At 58.1% G+C, this 13,755-nt stretch overlaps 1 protein-coding gene across 2 annotated transcripts in view; it reads left to right on the top strand.

The window, feature by feature from the left end:
- The first annotated feature begins 1,481 nt into the window (after positions 1-1,481).
- TTLL12 (tubulin tyrosine ligase like 12) overlaps positions 1,482-13,755 on the top strand; it is a 28,989-nt gene continuing 16,715 nt past the window's right edge. The window contains exons 1-3 of one of the 2 annotated variants that reach the window (XM_073567710.1): positions 1,482-1,697; positions 9,859-10,040; positions 10,466-10,664. In XM_073567710.1, the coding sequence (XP_073423811.1) occupies positions 1,563-1,697; positions 9,859-10,040; positions 10,466-10,664 (516 nt within the window). In that variant the 5' untranslated portion in view covers positions 1,482-1,562. Of the gene's footprint in view, positions 1,698-9,858; positions 10,041-10,465; positions 10,665-13,755 lie in introns of those variants that run through there. The other variant, XM_073567711.1, reaches the window with a different exon arrangement.

The raw sequence follows: 13,755 nt of genomic DNA, 5'->3' as shown, positions 1-13,755 counted from the left end.
GGAGGGCAGAGCCGGGCACTGACTGTATAGGGAGGGCAGAGCCGGGCTCGGCTGTATAGGGAGGGCAGAGCCGGGCACGGGCTGTATAGGGAGGGCAGAGCCGGGCTCGGGCTGTATAGGGAGGGCAGAGCCGGGCACGGGCTGTATAGGGAGGGCAGAGCCGGGCTCGGGCTGTATAGGGAGGGCAGAGCCGGGCACGGGCTGTATAGGGAGGGCAGAGCCGGGCTCGGGCTGTATAGGGAGGGCAGAGCCGGGCACTGACTGTATAGGGAGGGCAGAGCCGGGCTCGGCTGTATAGGGAGGGCAGAGCCGGGCTCGGGCTGTATAGGGAGGGCAGAGCCGGGCTCGGGCTGTATAGGGAGGGCAGAGCCGGGCACTGACTGTATAGGGAGGGCAGAGCCGGGCACGGGCTGTATAGGGAGGGCAGAGCCGGGCTCGGCTGTATTGGGAGGGCAGAGCCGGGCACGGGCTGTATAGGGAGGGCAGAGCCGGGCTCGGGCTGTATAGGGAGGGCAGAGCCGGGCACTGACTGTATAGGGAGGGCAGAGCCGGGCTCGGCTGTATAGGGAGGGCAGAGCCGGGCACGGGCTGTATAGGGAGGGCAGAGCCGGGCACGGGCTGTATAGGGAGGGCAGAGCCGGGCACGGGCTGTATAGGGAGGGCAGAGCCGGGCTCGGGCTGTATAGGGAGGGCAGAGCCGGGCACGGGCTGTATAGGGAGGGCAGAGCCGGGCTCGGCTGTATAGGGAGGGCAGAGCCGGGCACGGGCTGTATAGGGAGGGCAGAGCCGGGCTCGGCTGTATAGGGAGGGCAGAGCCGGGCACGGGCTGTATAGGGAGGGCAGAGCCGGGCACTGACTGTATAGGGAGGGCAGAGCCGGGCACGGGCTGTATAGGGAGGGCAGAGCCGGGCACGGGCTGTATAGGGAGGGCAGAGCCGGGCTCGGGCTGTATAGGGAGGGCAGAGCCGGGCTCGGGCTGTATAGGGAGGGCAGAGCCGGGCACGGGCTGTATAGGGAGGGCAGAGCCGGGCTCGGCTGTATAGGGAGGGCAGAGCCGGGCACGGGCTGTATAGGGAGGGCAGAGCCGGGCACGGGCTGTATAGGGAGGGCAGAGCCGGGCTCGGGCTGTATAGGGAGGGCAGAGCCGGGCACGGGCTGTATAGGGAGGGCAGAGCCGGGCTCGGCTGTATAGGGAGGGCAGAGCCGGGCTCGGCTGTATAGGGAGGGCAGAGCCGGGCACGGGCTGTATAGGGAGGGCAGAGCCGGGCACGGGCTGTATAGGGAGGGCAGAGCCGGGCACGGGCTGTATAGGGAGGGCAGAGCCGGGCACGGGCTGTATAGGGAGGGCAGAGCCGGGCTCGGGCTGTATAGGGAGGGCAGAGCCGGGCACGGGCTGTATAGGGAGGGCAGAGCCGGGCTCGGCTGTATAGGGAGGGCAGAGCCGGGCTCGGGCTGTATAGGGAGGGCAGAGCCGGGCTCGGCTGTATAGGGAGGGCAGAGCCTGGAGCCGCCTCCCAGAAGCCGCTTCCCTCCCGCATGCTCAGAGTTGCGCCTCAGACAGCATGGCCGAGCCCGGAGCCCCGCAGCAGCAGGATGGCGGCTTCTCTGATTTCGTGGCTCTGCACCAGGCGGCCCTGCAGGCCTCAGGGGTGCCCCGGTTCTACTGGCCGAGCCTGCACCGCAAGCTGGAGGGGGAGGTAGGCGGCTCCGGGGCCTCCTGTCCCCGGTCACATCGGGGGCTGCAGAGTGTGAGGGGTTAATTCTGCTAATGGGTGATTGACGGCTGTAGGGGGCGTCTGAGGAGAGAGCGGAGGTGGGTGTCATGGAGGGTGACAGCTGCACCCCATAACTGGCAGCAGGGACACGGACTGTAGGTATTTACACCAGACCCAAATGGCAGCGACGGCGTCACAGCTAACATGGGGCAGTGTACAGTACTGAGGGGTCTGTCGCTCTCTACACGTCCCTCCGTGTGTGGCGCGAGGTCTGTCGCTCTGTACACGTCCCTCCGTGTGTGGCGCGAGGTCTGTCGCTCTCTACACGTCCCTCCGTGTGTGGCGCGAGGTCTGTCGCTCTGTACACGTCCCTCCGTGTGTGGCGCGAGGTCTGTCGCTCTGTACACGTCCCTCCGTGTGTGGCGCGAGGTCTGTCGCTCTCTACACGTCTCTCCGTGTGTGGCGCGAGGTCTGTCGCTCTCTACACGTCCCTCCGTGTGTGGCGCGAGGTCTGTCGCTCTGTACACGTCCCTCCGTGTGTGGCGCGAGGTCTGTCGCTCTGTACACGTCCCTCCGTATGTGGCGCGAGGTCTGTCGCTCTGTACACGTCCCTCCGTGTGTGGCGCGAGGTCTGTCGTTCTCTACACGTCCCTCCGTGTGTGGCACGAGGTCTGTCGTTCTCTACACGTCCCTCCGTGTGTGGCGAGAGGTCTGTCGCTCTCTACACATCTCTCCGTGTGTGGCGAGAGGTCTGTCGCTCTCTACACATCTCTCCGTGTGTGGCGCGAGGTCTGTCGCTCTCTACACGTCCCTCCGTGTGTGGCGCGAGGTCTGTCGCTCTGTACACGTCCCTCCGTGTGTGGCGCGAGGTCTGTCGCTCTGTACACGTCCCTCCGTGTGAGGCGCGAGGTCTGTCGCTCTGTACACGTCCCTCCGTGTGTGGCGCGAGGTCTTTCGCTCTCTACACGTCCCTCCGTGTGTGGCGCGAGGTCTGTCGCTCTGTACACGTCCCTCCGTGTGTGGCGCGAGGTCTGTCGCTCTGTACACGTCCCTCCGTGTGTGGCGCGAGGTCTGTCGCTCTGTACACGTCCCTCCGTGTGTGGCGCGAGGTCTGTCGCTCTGTACACGTCCATCCGTGTGTGGCGCGAGGTCTGTCGCTCTCTACACGTCCATCCGTGTGTGGCGCGAGGTCTGTCGCTCTGTACACGTCCATCCGTGTGTGTGGTGGGGGGGCTCTGTCGCTCTGTACACGTCCCTCCGTATGTGGCGCGAGGTCTGTCGCTCTCTACACGTCCCTCCGTGTGTGGCGCGAGGTCTGTCGCTCTGTACACGTCCCTCCGTGTGTGGCGCGAGGTCTGTCGCTCTGTACACGTCCCTCCGTGTGTGGCGCGAGGTCTGTCGCTCTGTACACGTCTCTCCGTGTGTGGCGCGAGGTCTGTCGCTCTCTACACGTCCCTCCGTGTGTGGCGCGAGGTCTGTCGTTCTGTACACGTCCCTCCGTGTGTGGCGCGAGGTCTGTCGCTCTGTACACGTCCCTCCGTGTGTGGCGCGAGGTCTGTCGCTCTGTACACGTCCCTCCGTGTGTGGCGCGAGGTCTGTCGCTCTGTACACGTCCCTCCGTGTGTGGCGCGAGGTCTGTCGCTCTGTACACGTCCCTCCGTATGTGGCGCGAGGTCTGTCGCTCTCTACACGTCTCTCCGTGTGTGGCGCGAGGTCTGTCGCTCTCTACACGTCTCTCCGTGTGTGGCGCGAGGTCTGTCGCTCTCTACACGTCTCTCCGTGTGTGGCGCGAGGTCTGTCGCTCTCTACACGTCTCTCCGTGTGTGGCGCGAGGTCTGTCGCTCTCTACACGTCTCTCCGTGTGTGGCGCGAGGTCTGTCGCTCTCTACACGTCTCTCCGTGTGTGGCGCGAGGTCTGTCGCTCTCTACACGTCTCTCCGTGTGTGGCGCGAGGTCTGTCGCTCTCTACACGTCTCTCCGTGTGTGGCGCGAGGTCTGTCGCTCTGTATACGTGCCTCCGTGTGTGGCGCGAGGTCTGTCGCTCTGTACACGTCCCTCCGTGTGTGGCGCGAGATCTGTCGCTCTGTCCACGTCCCTCCGTGTGTGTGGTGGGGGGGCTCTGTCGCTCTCTACACGTCCCTCCGTATGTGGCGCGAGGTCTGTCGCTCTCTACACGTCCCTCCGTGTGTGGCGCGAGGTCTGTCGCTCTCTACACGTCCCTCCGTGTGTGGCGCGAGGTCTGTCGCTCTCTACACGTCCCTCCGTGTGTGGCGCGAGGTCTGTCGCTCTCTACACGTCCCTCCGTGTGTGGCGCGAGGTCTGTCGCTCTCTACACGTCCCTCCGTGTGTGGCGCGAGGTCTGTCGCTCTCTACACGTCCCTCCGTGTGTGGCGCGGGGTCTGTCGCTCTCTACACGTCCCTCCGTGTGTGGCGCGAGGTCTGTCGCTCTGTACACGTCCCTCCGTGTGTGGCGCGAGGTCTGTCGCTCTCTACACGTCTCCGTGTGTGGCGCGAGGTCTGTCGCTCTCTACACGTCTCCGTGTGTGGCGCGAGGTCTGTCGCTCTGTACACGTCCATCCGTGTGTGTGGTGGGGGGGCTCTGTCGCTCTGTACACGTCCCTCCGTATGTGGCGCGAGGTCTGTCGCTCTGTACACGTCCCTCCGTGTGTGGCGCGAGGTCTGTCGCTCTCTACACGTCCCTCCGTGTGTGGCGCGAGGTCTGTCGCTCTCTACACGTCCCTCCGTGTGTGGCGCGAGGTCTGTCGCTCTCTACACGTCCCTCCGTGTGTGGCGCGAGGTCTGTCGCTCTCTACACGTCCCTCCGTGTGTGGCGCGAGGTCTGTCGCTCTCTACACGTCCCTCCGTGTGTGGCTCGAGGTCTGTCGCTCTCTACACGTCCCTCCGTATGTGGCGCGAGGTCTGTCGCTCTCTACACGTCCCTCCGTGTGTGGCGCGAGGTCTGTCGCTCTCTACACGTCCCTCCGTGTGTGGCGCGAGGTCTGTCGCTCTCTACACGTCCCTCCGTGTGTGGCGCGAGGTCTGTCCCTCTCTACACGTCCCTCCGTGTGTGGCGCGAGGTCTGTCCCTCTCTACACGTCCCTCCGTGTGTGGCGCGAGGTCTGTCGCTCTGTACACGTCCCTCCGTGTGTGGCGCGAGGTCTGTCCCTCTCTACACGTCCCTCCGTGTGTGGCGCGAGGTCTGTCGCTCTGTACACGTCCCTCCGTGTGTGGCGCGAGGTCTGTCCCTCTCTACACGTCCCTCCGTGTGTGGCGCGAGGTCTGTCGCTCCGTACACGTCCCTCCGTGTGTGGCGCGAGGTCTGTCGCTCCGTACATGTCCCTCCGTGTGTGGCGCGAGGTCTGTCGCTCCGTACACGTCCCTCCGTGTGTGGCGCGAGGTCTGTCGCTCCGTACACGTCCCTCCGTGTGTGGCGCGAGGTCTGTCGCTCCGTACACGTCCCTCCGTGTGTGGCGCGAGGTCGCTCCGTACACGTCCCTCCGTGTGTGGCGCGAGGTCTGTCGCTCTGTACACGTCCCTCCGTGTGTGGCGCGAGGTCTGTCGCTCTGTACACGTCCCTCCGTGTGTGGCGCGAGGTCTGTCGCTCTGTACACGTCCCTCCGTGTGTGGCGCGAGGTCTGTCGCTCTGTACACGTCCCTCCGTGTGTGGCGCGAGGTCTGTCGCTGTCTACACGTCCCTCCGTGTGTGGCGCGAGGTCTGTCGCTCTCTGCACGTCCCTCCGTGTGTGGCGCGAGGTCTGTCGCTCTCTGCACGTCCCTCCGTGTGTGGCGCGAGGTCTGTCGCTCTCTGCACGTCCCTCCGTGTGTGGCGCGAGGTTTGTCGCTCTCTACACGTCCCTCCGTGTGTGGCGCGAGGTCTGTCGCTCTCTACACGTCCCTCCGTGTGTGGCGCGAGGTCTGTCGCTCTCTACACGTCCCTCCGTGTGTGGCGCGAGGTCTGTCGCTCTCTACACGTCCCTCCGTGTGTGGCGCGAGGTCTGTCGCTCTCTACACGTCCCTCCGTGTGTGGCGCGAGGTCTGTCGCTCTCTACACGTCCCTCCGTGTGTGGCGCGAGGTCTGTCGCTCTCTACACGTCCCTCCGTGTGTGGCGCGAGGTCTGTCGCTCTCTACACGTCCCTCCGTGTGTGGCGCGAGGTCTGTCGCTCTCTACACGTCCCTCCGTGTGTGGCGCGAGGTCTGTCGCTCTCTACACGTCCCTCCGTGTGTGGCGCGAGGTCTGTCGTTCTCTACACGTCCCTCCGTGTGTGTGGCGCGAGGTCTGTCGCTCTCTACACGTCCCTCCGTGTGTGTGGCGCGAGGTCTGTCGCTCTCTACACGTCCCTCCGTGTGTGTGGCGCGAGGTCTGTCGCTCTCTACACGTCCCTCCGTGTGTGTGGCGGGGGGGCTCTGTCGCTCTCTACACGTCCCTCCGTGTGTGGCGGGGGGCTCTGTCGCTCTCTACACGTCCCTCCGTGTGTGGGGGGGGCTCTGTCGCTCTCTACACGTCCCTCCGTGTGTGTGGGGGGGCTCTGTCGCTCTCTACATGTCCCTCCGTGTGTGGGGGGGGGGCTCTGTCGCTCTCTACACGTCCCTCTTTGTGTGGTGGTGGGGCTCTGTCGCTCTCTACACGTCCCTCCGTGTGTGGTGAGGGGGGCTCTGTCGCTCTCTACACGTCCCTCCGTGTGTGGCGGGAGTCTCTTCCTCTCTACACGTCCCTCCATGTTTGACGGGGGTCTGTTGCTCTTTACACGTCCCTCTGTGTGTGGCGCAGGGTCTGTCGCTCTCTGTACATCCCATGTTTGGCGGGGGGACTCCGTCGCTCTCCACATGTCCGTCCTCGTGTGGCGCAAGGTCTGACGCTCTCTAGCCGTCCCTCCGTGTGCGGCGCGGGGTCTGTCGTTCTCTTGCTGCCCTCCGTGCGCGGCACGGGGTCTGTCGTTCTCTAGCTGCCCTCCGTGTGCGGCGCGGGGTCTGTCGTTCTCTAGCTGCCCTCCGTGTGCGGCGCGGGGTCTGTCGTTCTCTAGCTGCCCTCCGTGTGTGGCGCGGGGTCTGTCGTTCTCTAGCTGCCCTCCGTGTGCGGCGCGGGGTCTGTCGTTCTCTAGCTGCCCTCTGTGCGTGGCACGTGGTCTGTCCCTGCGGGTAACGTCACATAATAGTCTTCTAATAGGTGCCGTATTGGTGCAGGCAGGATAAGTGTCACGATACTCATGAGATCAGACGCTGTTTCTCCTCCTTTGATTCGGATGTCTCTGACCTTGAGACCTTCGGACCCGATTAACAATAGGATTTGCCAACTCAGGAGATGGGACGATATCAGATGGGTATAACCCGCCATATAGATGGAGGGAATGTGTGAGCGTTGCGTGTTCTTCCGTTGAGCACTAGACGTCCTTTATTGTCATCTTACCCCTAAATCTAAAATAGGAATGTGACTCCCGGGAGTGTTTCTATATAATCAGACTGCTGCACGTCCAGTACCAGGTCCTGGCATGTTACCTGAGCCCGCAGCCCTGGCACCTATTATACTTCAGATGTGTCATGTAAGAGAAGGCGGCACAAATACATCAGGGGTTACGTAAATTATGGCTAAGATTACAGCCCCTCCCGCTGATTTGTTAAGGAGACGAGCACCTTCTATAATACAATCTGGCCTGTGAGAATGTTACCTCCTGTATTATACTCCAGAGCTGCACTCACTATTCTGCTGGTGCAGTCACTGTGTACATACATTACATTACTGATCCTGAGTTACATCCTATATTATACCCCAGAGCTGCACTCACTATTCTGCTGGTGCAGTCACTGTGTACATACATTACATTACTGATCCTGAGTTACATCCTGTATTATACTCCAGAGCTGCACTCACTATTCTGCTGGTGCAGTCACTGTGTACATACATTACATTACTGATCCTGAGTTACATCCTGTATTATACTCCAGAGCTGCACTCACTATTCTGCTGGTGCAGTCACTGTGTACATACATTACTGATCCTGAGTTACATCCTATATTATACCCCAGAGCTGCACTCACTATTCTACTGGTACAGTCACTGTGTACATACATTACATTACTGATCCTGAGTTACGTTCTGTATTATACCCCAGAGCTGCACTCACTATTCTACTGGTGCAGTCACTGTGTACATACATTACTGATCCTGAGTTATATCCTGTATTATACTCCAGAGCTGCACTCACTATTCTGCTGGTGCAGTCACTGTGTACATACGTTACTGATCCTGAGTTACGTTCTGTTTTATACCCCAGAGCTGCACTCACTATTCTGTTGGTGCAGTCACTGTGTACATACATTACATTACTGATCCTGAGTTACATCCTGTATTATACCCCAGAGCTGCACTCACTATTCTGCTGGTGCAGTCACTGTGTACATACATTACATTACTGATCCTGAGTTAAATCCTGTATTATACTCCAGAGCTGCACTCACTATTCTGTTGGTGCAGTCACTGTGTACATACATTACATTACTGATCCTGAGTTACATCCTGTATTATACCCCAGAGCTGCACTCACTATTCTGCTGGTGCAGTCACTGTGTACATACATTACATTACTGATCCTGAGTTACATCCTGTATTGTACTCCAGAGCTGCACTCACTATTCTGCTGGTGCAGTCACTGTGTACATACATTACATTACTGATCCTGAGTTACATCCTGTATTATACTCCAGAGCTGCACTCACTATTCTGCTGGTGCAGTCACTGTGTACATACATTACATTACTGATCCTGAGTTACCTCCTGTATTATACCCCAGAGCTGCGCTCACTATTCTGCAGGTGCAATCACTGTGTACATACATTACATTACTGATCCTGAGTTACATCCTGTATTATACCCCAGAGCTGCACTCACTATTCTGCTGGTGCAGTCACTGTGTACATTACATTACTGATCCTGAGTTACATCCTGTATTATACTCCAGAGCTGCACTCACTATTCTGCTGGTGCAGTCACTGTGTACAATAGTTATATTACTGATCCTGAGTTAGGCCGGTTTCACATTAGCGCATTTTCAGCGCGCGCACGGCCGGGGGTAGCTCCGCCCCCGATCCGGCTCTGCCCGGCGTGCCCGCCCCTTCCTTGTAGCGCCGCCTCCTAGCGGACAGCGGCGCCTGTGATCGGCGCACCCTATCTTTAGCATAGGGTGCGCCGATCGTGCGCAGGCCGTGCGCTAGTTGCGCTTTGACCTGCGCTGCGCACTTTTGACGGTGCGCCGTGCGCGCCAAAATCCGAAAAGTTTGATTTTGGCGCGCACGGCGCACCGTCAAAAGTGCGCAGCGCAGGTCAAAGCGCAACTAGCGCACGGCCTGCGCACGATCGGCGCACCCTATGCTAAAGATAGGGTGCGCCGATCGCAGGCGCCGCTGTCCGCTAGGAGGTGGCGCTACAAGGAAGGGGCGGGCACGCCGGGCAGAGAGCCGGCTCGGGGGCGGAGCTACCCCCGGCCGTGCGCGCGCTGAAAATGCGCTAATGTGAAACCAGCCTTACATCCTGTATTATACTCCAGAGCTGCACTCACTATTCTGCTGGTGCAGTCACTGTGTACATACATTGCATTACTGATCCTGAGTTACCTCCTGTATTATACCCCAGAGCTGCACTCACTATTCTGCTGGTGCAGTCACTGTGTGCATACATTACATTACTGATCCTGAGTTACATCCTGTATTATACTCCAGAGCTGCACTCACTATTCTGCTGGTGCAGTCACTGTGTACATACATTACATTACTGATCCTGAGTTGCATCCTGTATTATACCCCAGAGCTGCACTCACTATTCTGCTGGTGCAGTCACTGTGTACATACATTACATTACTGATCCTGAGTTACCTCCTGTATTATACCCCAGAGCTGCACTCACTATTCTGCTGGTGCAGTCACTGTGTACATACATTACATTACTGATCCTGAGTTACATCCTGTATTATACCCCAGAGCTGCACTCACTATTCTGCTGGTGCAGTCACTGTGTACATACATTACATTACTGATCCTGAGTTACATCCTGTATTATACCCCAGAGCTGCACTCACTATTCTGCTGGTGCAGTCACTGTGTAGCATTTCTATTGGAGGTGAGTAACACGAGTCGTCTTAATTTTCCTTGCAGATCTTTGATGCGGGGGAAATGTTTGGCATAATGCAGGTGGAGGAGGCCGAGGAGGAAGAGGACGATGAAGAACGGGACGAAATTGAAAGAGAGCTGAAAAAGAAATCAAATCCGGGGAACGAACCAACATTCAAAGTAATTGTCACCAATGAGCACGGGCTGCGAGCCACTGACCCGAACTGGTGCGTTAATGGAGTAGGTGGGCTGGGTGTGGTTAAAGGGGGTGTCTTGCCAAGACAAAGGCTGCCATAGTAGTGCGTATGGACATCATACTGGAGGTCCGCCACGGTCCGAGCCGATCAGTAGGACTCTTTTTCTACCATGTTTTATATGGTTCCCTATTTGTTTCAGTAGCCTACATGTAATACCACATTTCCCCAGTAGTGGCCACTGCAGAGAAAACATGTGGCTTGATCTGTCTCCAGTGATGATCGCAGCCCGATCCTCATCGATCAGCTGATAGTCATACCTTTAAAAAAAAAAAAAAATTTTAGAGTATTTTTAGGGACTACGCACGGCTTGTTTGTAGTTACCATGGAAACGTGAAGATCTACACAGAAATTTTGTGCTCAAAACAACTGTTTTTTTTGTTGTTGTTGTTTTACAGCATTTTTCTGATTGACCACGCATGGACTTACCGCGTGGAGCACGCTCGCCACCAGTTGATGGAAATTCCCGGCCTCCTTCATCGTATGGCCAACCTTATGGGCATAGAGTTTCACGGAGAGGTCCCGGACGTGGACGTGGTGGAGATGGTTCTGAAGGAAATGTGGAAGTATAACCAGACATATCGGCTCTCTCATGGGGTAAGGTGACGCCGTACTTTACCCTTAGAATATGGCTTAAAGTGTTGTTCCCAACATTGGAAAGGTGTTTGGTTGGGTGGGAGAGGGTTCTGACTTTTGGACCCCCCACCGGTCACGAGAATGAGCCTCTGTAATGCCCTGTCAGAATAGAGCGGAGGCCGCGCATGCGCAGCACAGCTTCATTCATCCTCTATGTGACTGCCAAACAAAACCAGCACAATAGTCATTAATATCCCCTAGAGCAGTGGTCCCCAACCTTTTTTGCACCAGGGACCGGTTTCAAGCAAGACCACTCTTCCATGGCCCGGCAGGGCGGGGATGGAGGTGTGGCAGGGGCGGGGCTTTGGTCATAAGGGGGCGGGGCTATGGACATGGTTGTAGTGTAGCAGTGCATACTTATAATTAAATAACATTTATAATGTGACTCAACTCACCATAGGTTTTGAATGAGTGCTCCATCACCCCCTTCTCCCCATCATTGCCTTCACCCCATCACTCCCCTCTCCCCATCATTGCCTTCTCCCCATCACTGCCGTCTCTCCATCATTGCCTTCACCCCATCACTGATGTCTCTCCATCATTGCCTTCTCCCCATCACTGATGTCTCCCCATCATTGCCTTCACCCCATCACTGCTGTCTCCCCATCATTGCCTTCACCCCATCACTGCTGTCTCCCCATCATTGCCTTCACCCCTTCACTCCCCTCTCCCCATCATTGCCTTCACCCCATCACTCCCTTCTCCCCATCATTGCTTTCACCCCATCACTGCCATCTCTCCATCATTGCCTTCACCCCATCACTGCTGTCTCCCCATCATTGCCTTCACCCCATCACTCCCCTCTCCCCATCATTGCCTTCACCCCATCACTCCCCTCTCCCCATCATTGCTTTCACCCCATCACTCCCTTCTCCCCATCATTGCCTTCACCCCATCACTGCCGTCTCTCCATCATTGCCTTCACCCCATCACTGATGTCTCTCCATCATTGCCTTCACCCCATCACTGCTGTCTCCCCATCATTGCCTTCACCCCATCACTGCCGTCTCTCCATCATTGCCTTCACCCCATCACTGATGTCTCCCCATCATTGCCTTCACCCCATCACTGCTGTCTCCCCATCATTGCCTTCACCCCATCACTGCTGTCTCCCCATCATTGCCTTCACCCCATCACTCCCCTCTCCCCATCATTGCCTTCACCCCATCACTTCCGTCTCTCCATCATTGCCTTCACCCCATCACTGATGTCTCCCCATCATTGCCTTCACCCCATCACTCCCCTCTCCCCATCATTGCCTTCACCCCATCACTCCCCTCTCCCCATCATTGCCTTCACCCCATCACTCCCTTCACCCCATCACTGCCGTCTCTCCATCATTGCCTTCACCCCATCACTGCTGTCTCTCCATCATTGCCTTCACCCCATCACTGCTGTCTCCCCATCATTGCCTTCACCCCATCACTGCCGTCTCTCCATCATTGCCTTCACCCCATCACTGATGTCTCTCCATCATTGCCTTCACCCCATCACTGATGTCTCTCCATCATTGCCTTCACCCCATCACTGATGTCTCTCCATCATTGCCTTCACCCCATCACTGCTGTCTCCCCATCATTGCCTTCACCCCATCACTGCTGTCTCCCCATCATTGCCTTCACCCCATCACTGCTGTCTCCCCATCATTGCCTTCACCCCATCACTGCTGTCTCCCCATCATTGCCTTCACCCCATCACTGCTGTCTCCCCATCATTGCCTTCACCCCATCACTCCCCTCTCCCCATCATTGCCTTCACCCCATCACTGCCGTCTCTCCATCATTGCCTTCACCCCATCACTGATGTCTCCCCATCATTGCCTTCACCCCATCACTCCCCTCTCCCCATCATTGCCTTCACCCCATCACTCCCCTCTCCCCATCATTGCCTTCACCCCATCACTCCCTTCACCCCATCACTGCCGTCTCTCCATCATTGCCTTCACCCCATCACTGCTGTCTCTCCATCATTGCCTTCACCCCATCACTGCTGTCTCCCCATCATTGCCTTCACCCCATCACTGCCGTCTCTCCATCATTGCCTTCACCCCATCACTGATGTCTCTCCATCATTGCCTTCACCCCATCACTGATGTCTCTCCATCATTGCCTTCACCCCATCACTGATGTCTCTCCATCATTGCCTTCACCCCATCACTGCTGTCTCCCCATCATTGCCTTCACCCCATCACTGCTGTCTCCCCATCATTGCCTTCACCCCATCACTGCTGTCTCCCCATCATTGCCTTCACCCCATCACTCCCTTCTCCCCATCACTGCTGTCTCTCCATCACTCCCCCCATGGCCTTCTCCTCATGTCCCCATCTCCTCCAGGGCCAGGCTACACAAACACAGACCAACACACACACACACACACACACACACACACACAGACACACATACACACACCACCTCTCTCCTCTCACCTGCCCGCCGCCCGCGCTTCCTCGCTCTGACACAGCAGCGGCGCGCTCCTCTCTGTGTCAGTCAGAGACAGGAAGCGCGGGCGGCGGGCAGGAAGCTGGACGCAGTGGACGGGTCCTTGCAGCTCCGCTCCTGCTATTCCCTCTTGCAGGCAGCGGAGCTGCTTGGATCGCTCCCTGCCGCCGCTACACACGCCGCTAAGAACTGCTGCGCGCCGCCCCTGCCCCCACTACGCCACTGACCGCCCCTGGCTCCCCTTGTGTCCGCGGACCGGCAAGGGCACTGCAGCGGCCCGGTGCTGGGCTGCGGACCGGCGGTTGGGGACCCCTGCCCTAGAGAGAGCAGAACTGGTGCGAGAGCGCAGCCAACAGTCTATTCTGACAGATTATCGCAGGGCCCCGTTGTCGTGAAGGATGTATCAGACACTTCTGTGGATTAATGATAACTTTTAATATTGCAATCCTAGAAAGCCCCTTTTAAATTTCCACTATTTCAGCCTTTAAAGAGGACTTGTCACCAGGTCAAAAGTGTCCTCTTATTGTTATTTTATTCCCGCTTCTTCCTTGAGAATCACGGTTTTTGTTTTTTTATAATCCGCCTTACGGTTCCAGAGATATGAGACTTTGTAG

Source organism: Dendrobates tinctorius, unplaced genomic scaffold (assembly GCF_039654945.1).
Source record: "Dendrobates tinctorius isolate UK_male_01 unplaced genomic scaffold, ASM3965494v1 ptg000020l, whole genome shotgun sequence".
Classification (NCBI taxonomy): domain Eukaryota; kingdom Metazoa; phylum Chordata; class Amphibia; order Anura; family Dendrobatidae; genus Dendrobates; species Dendrobates tinctorius.
This window is presented reverse-complemented; position numbering and strand designations above follow the sequence as displayed.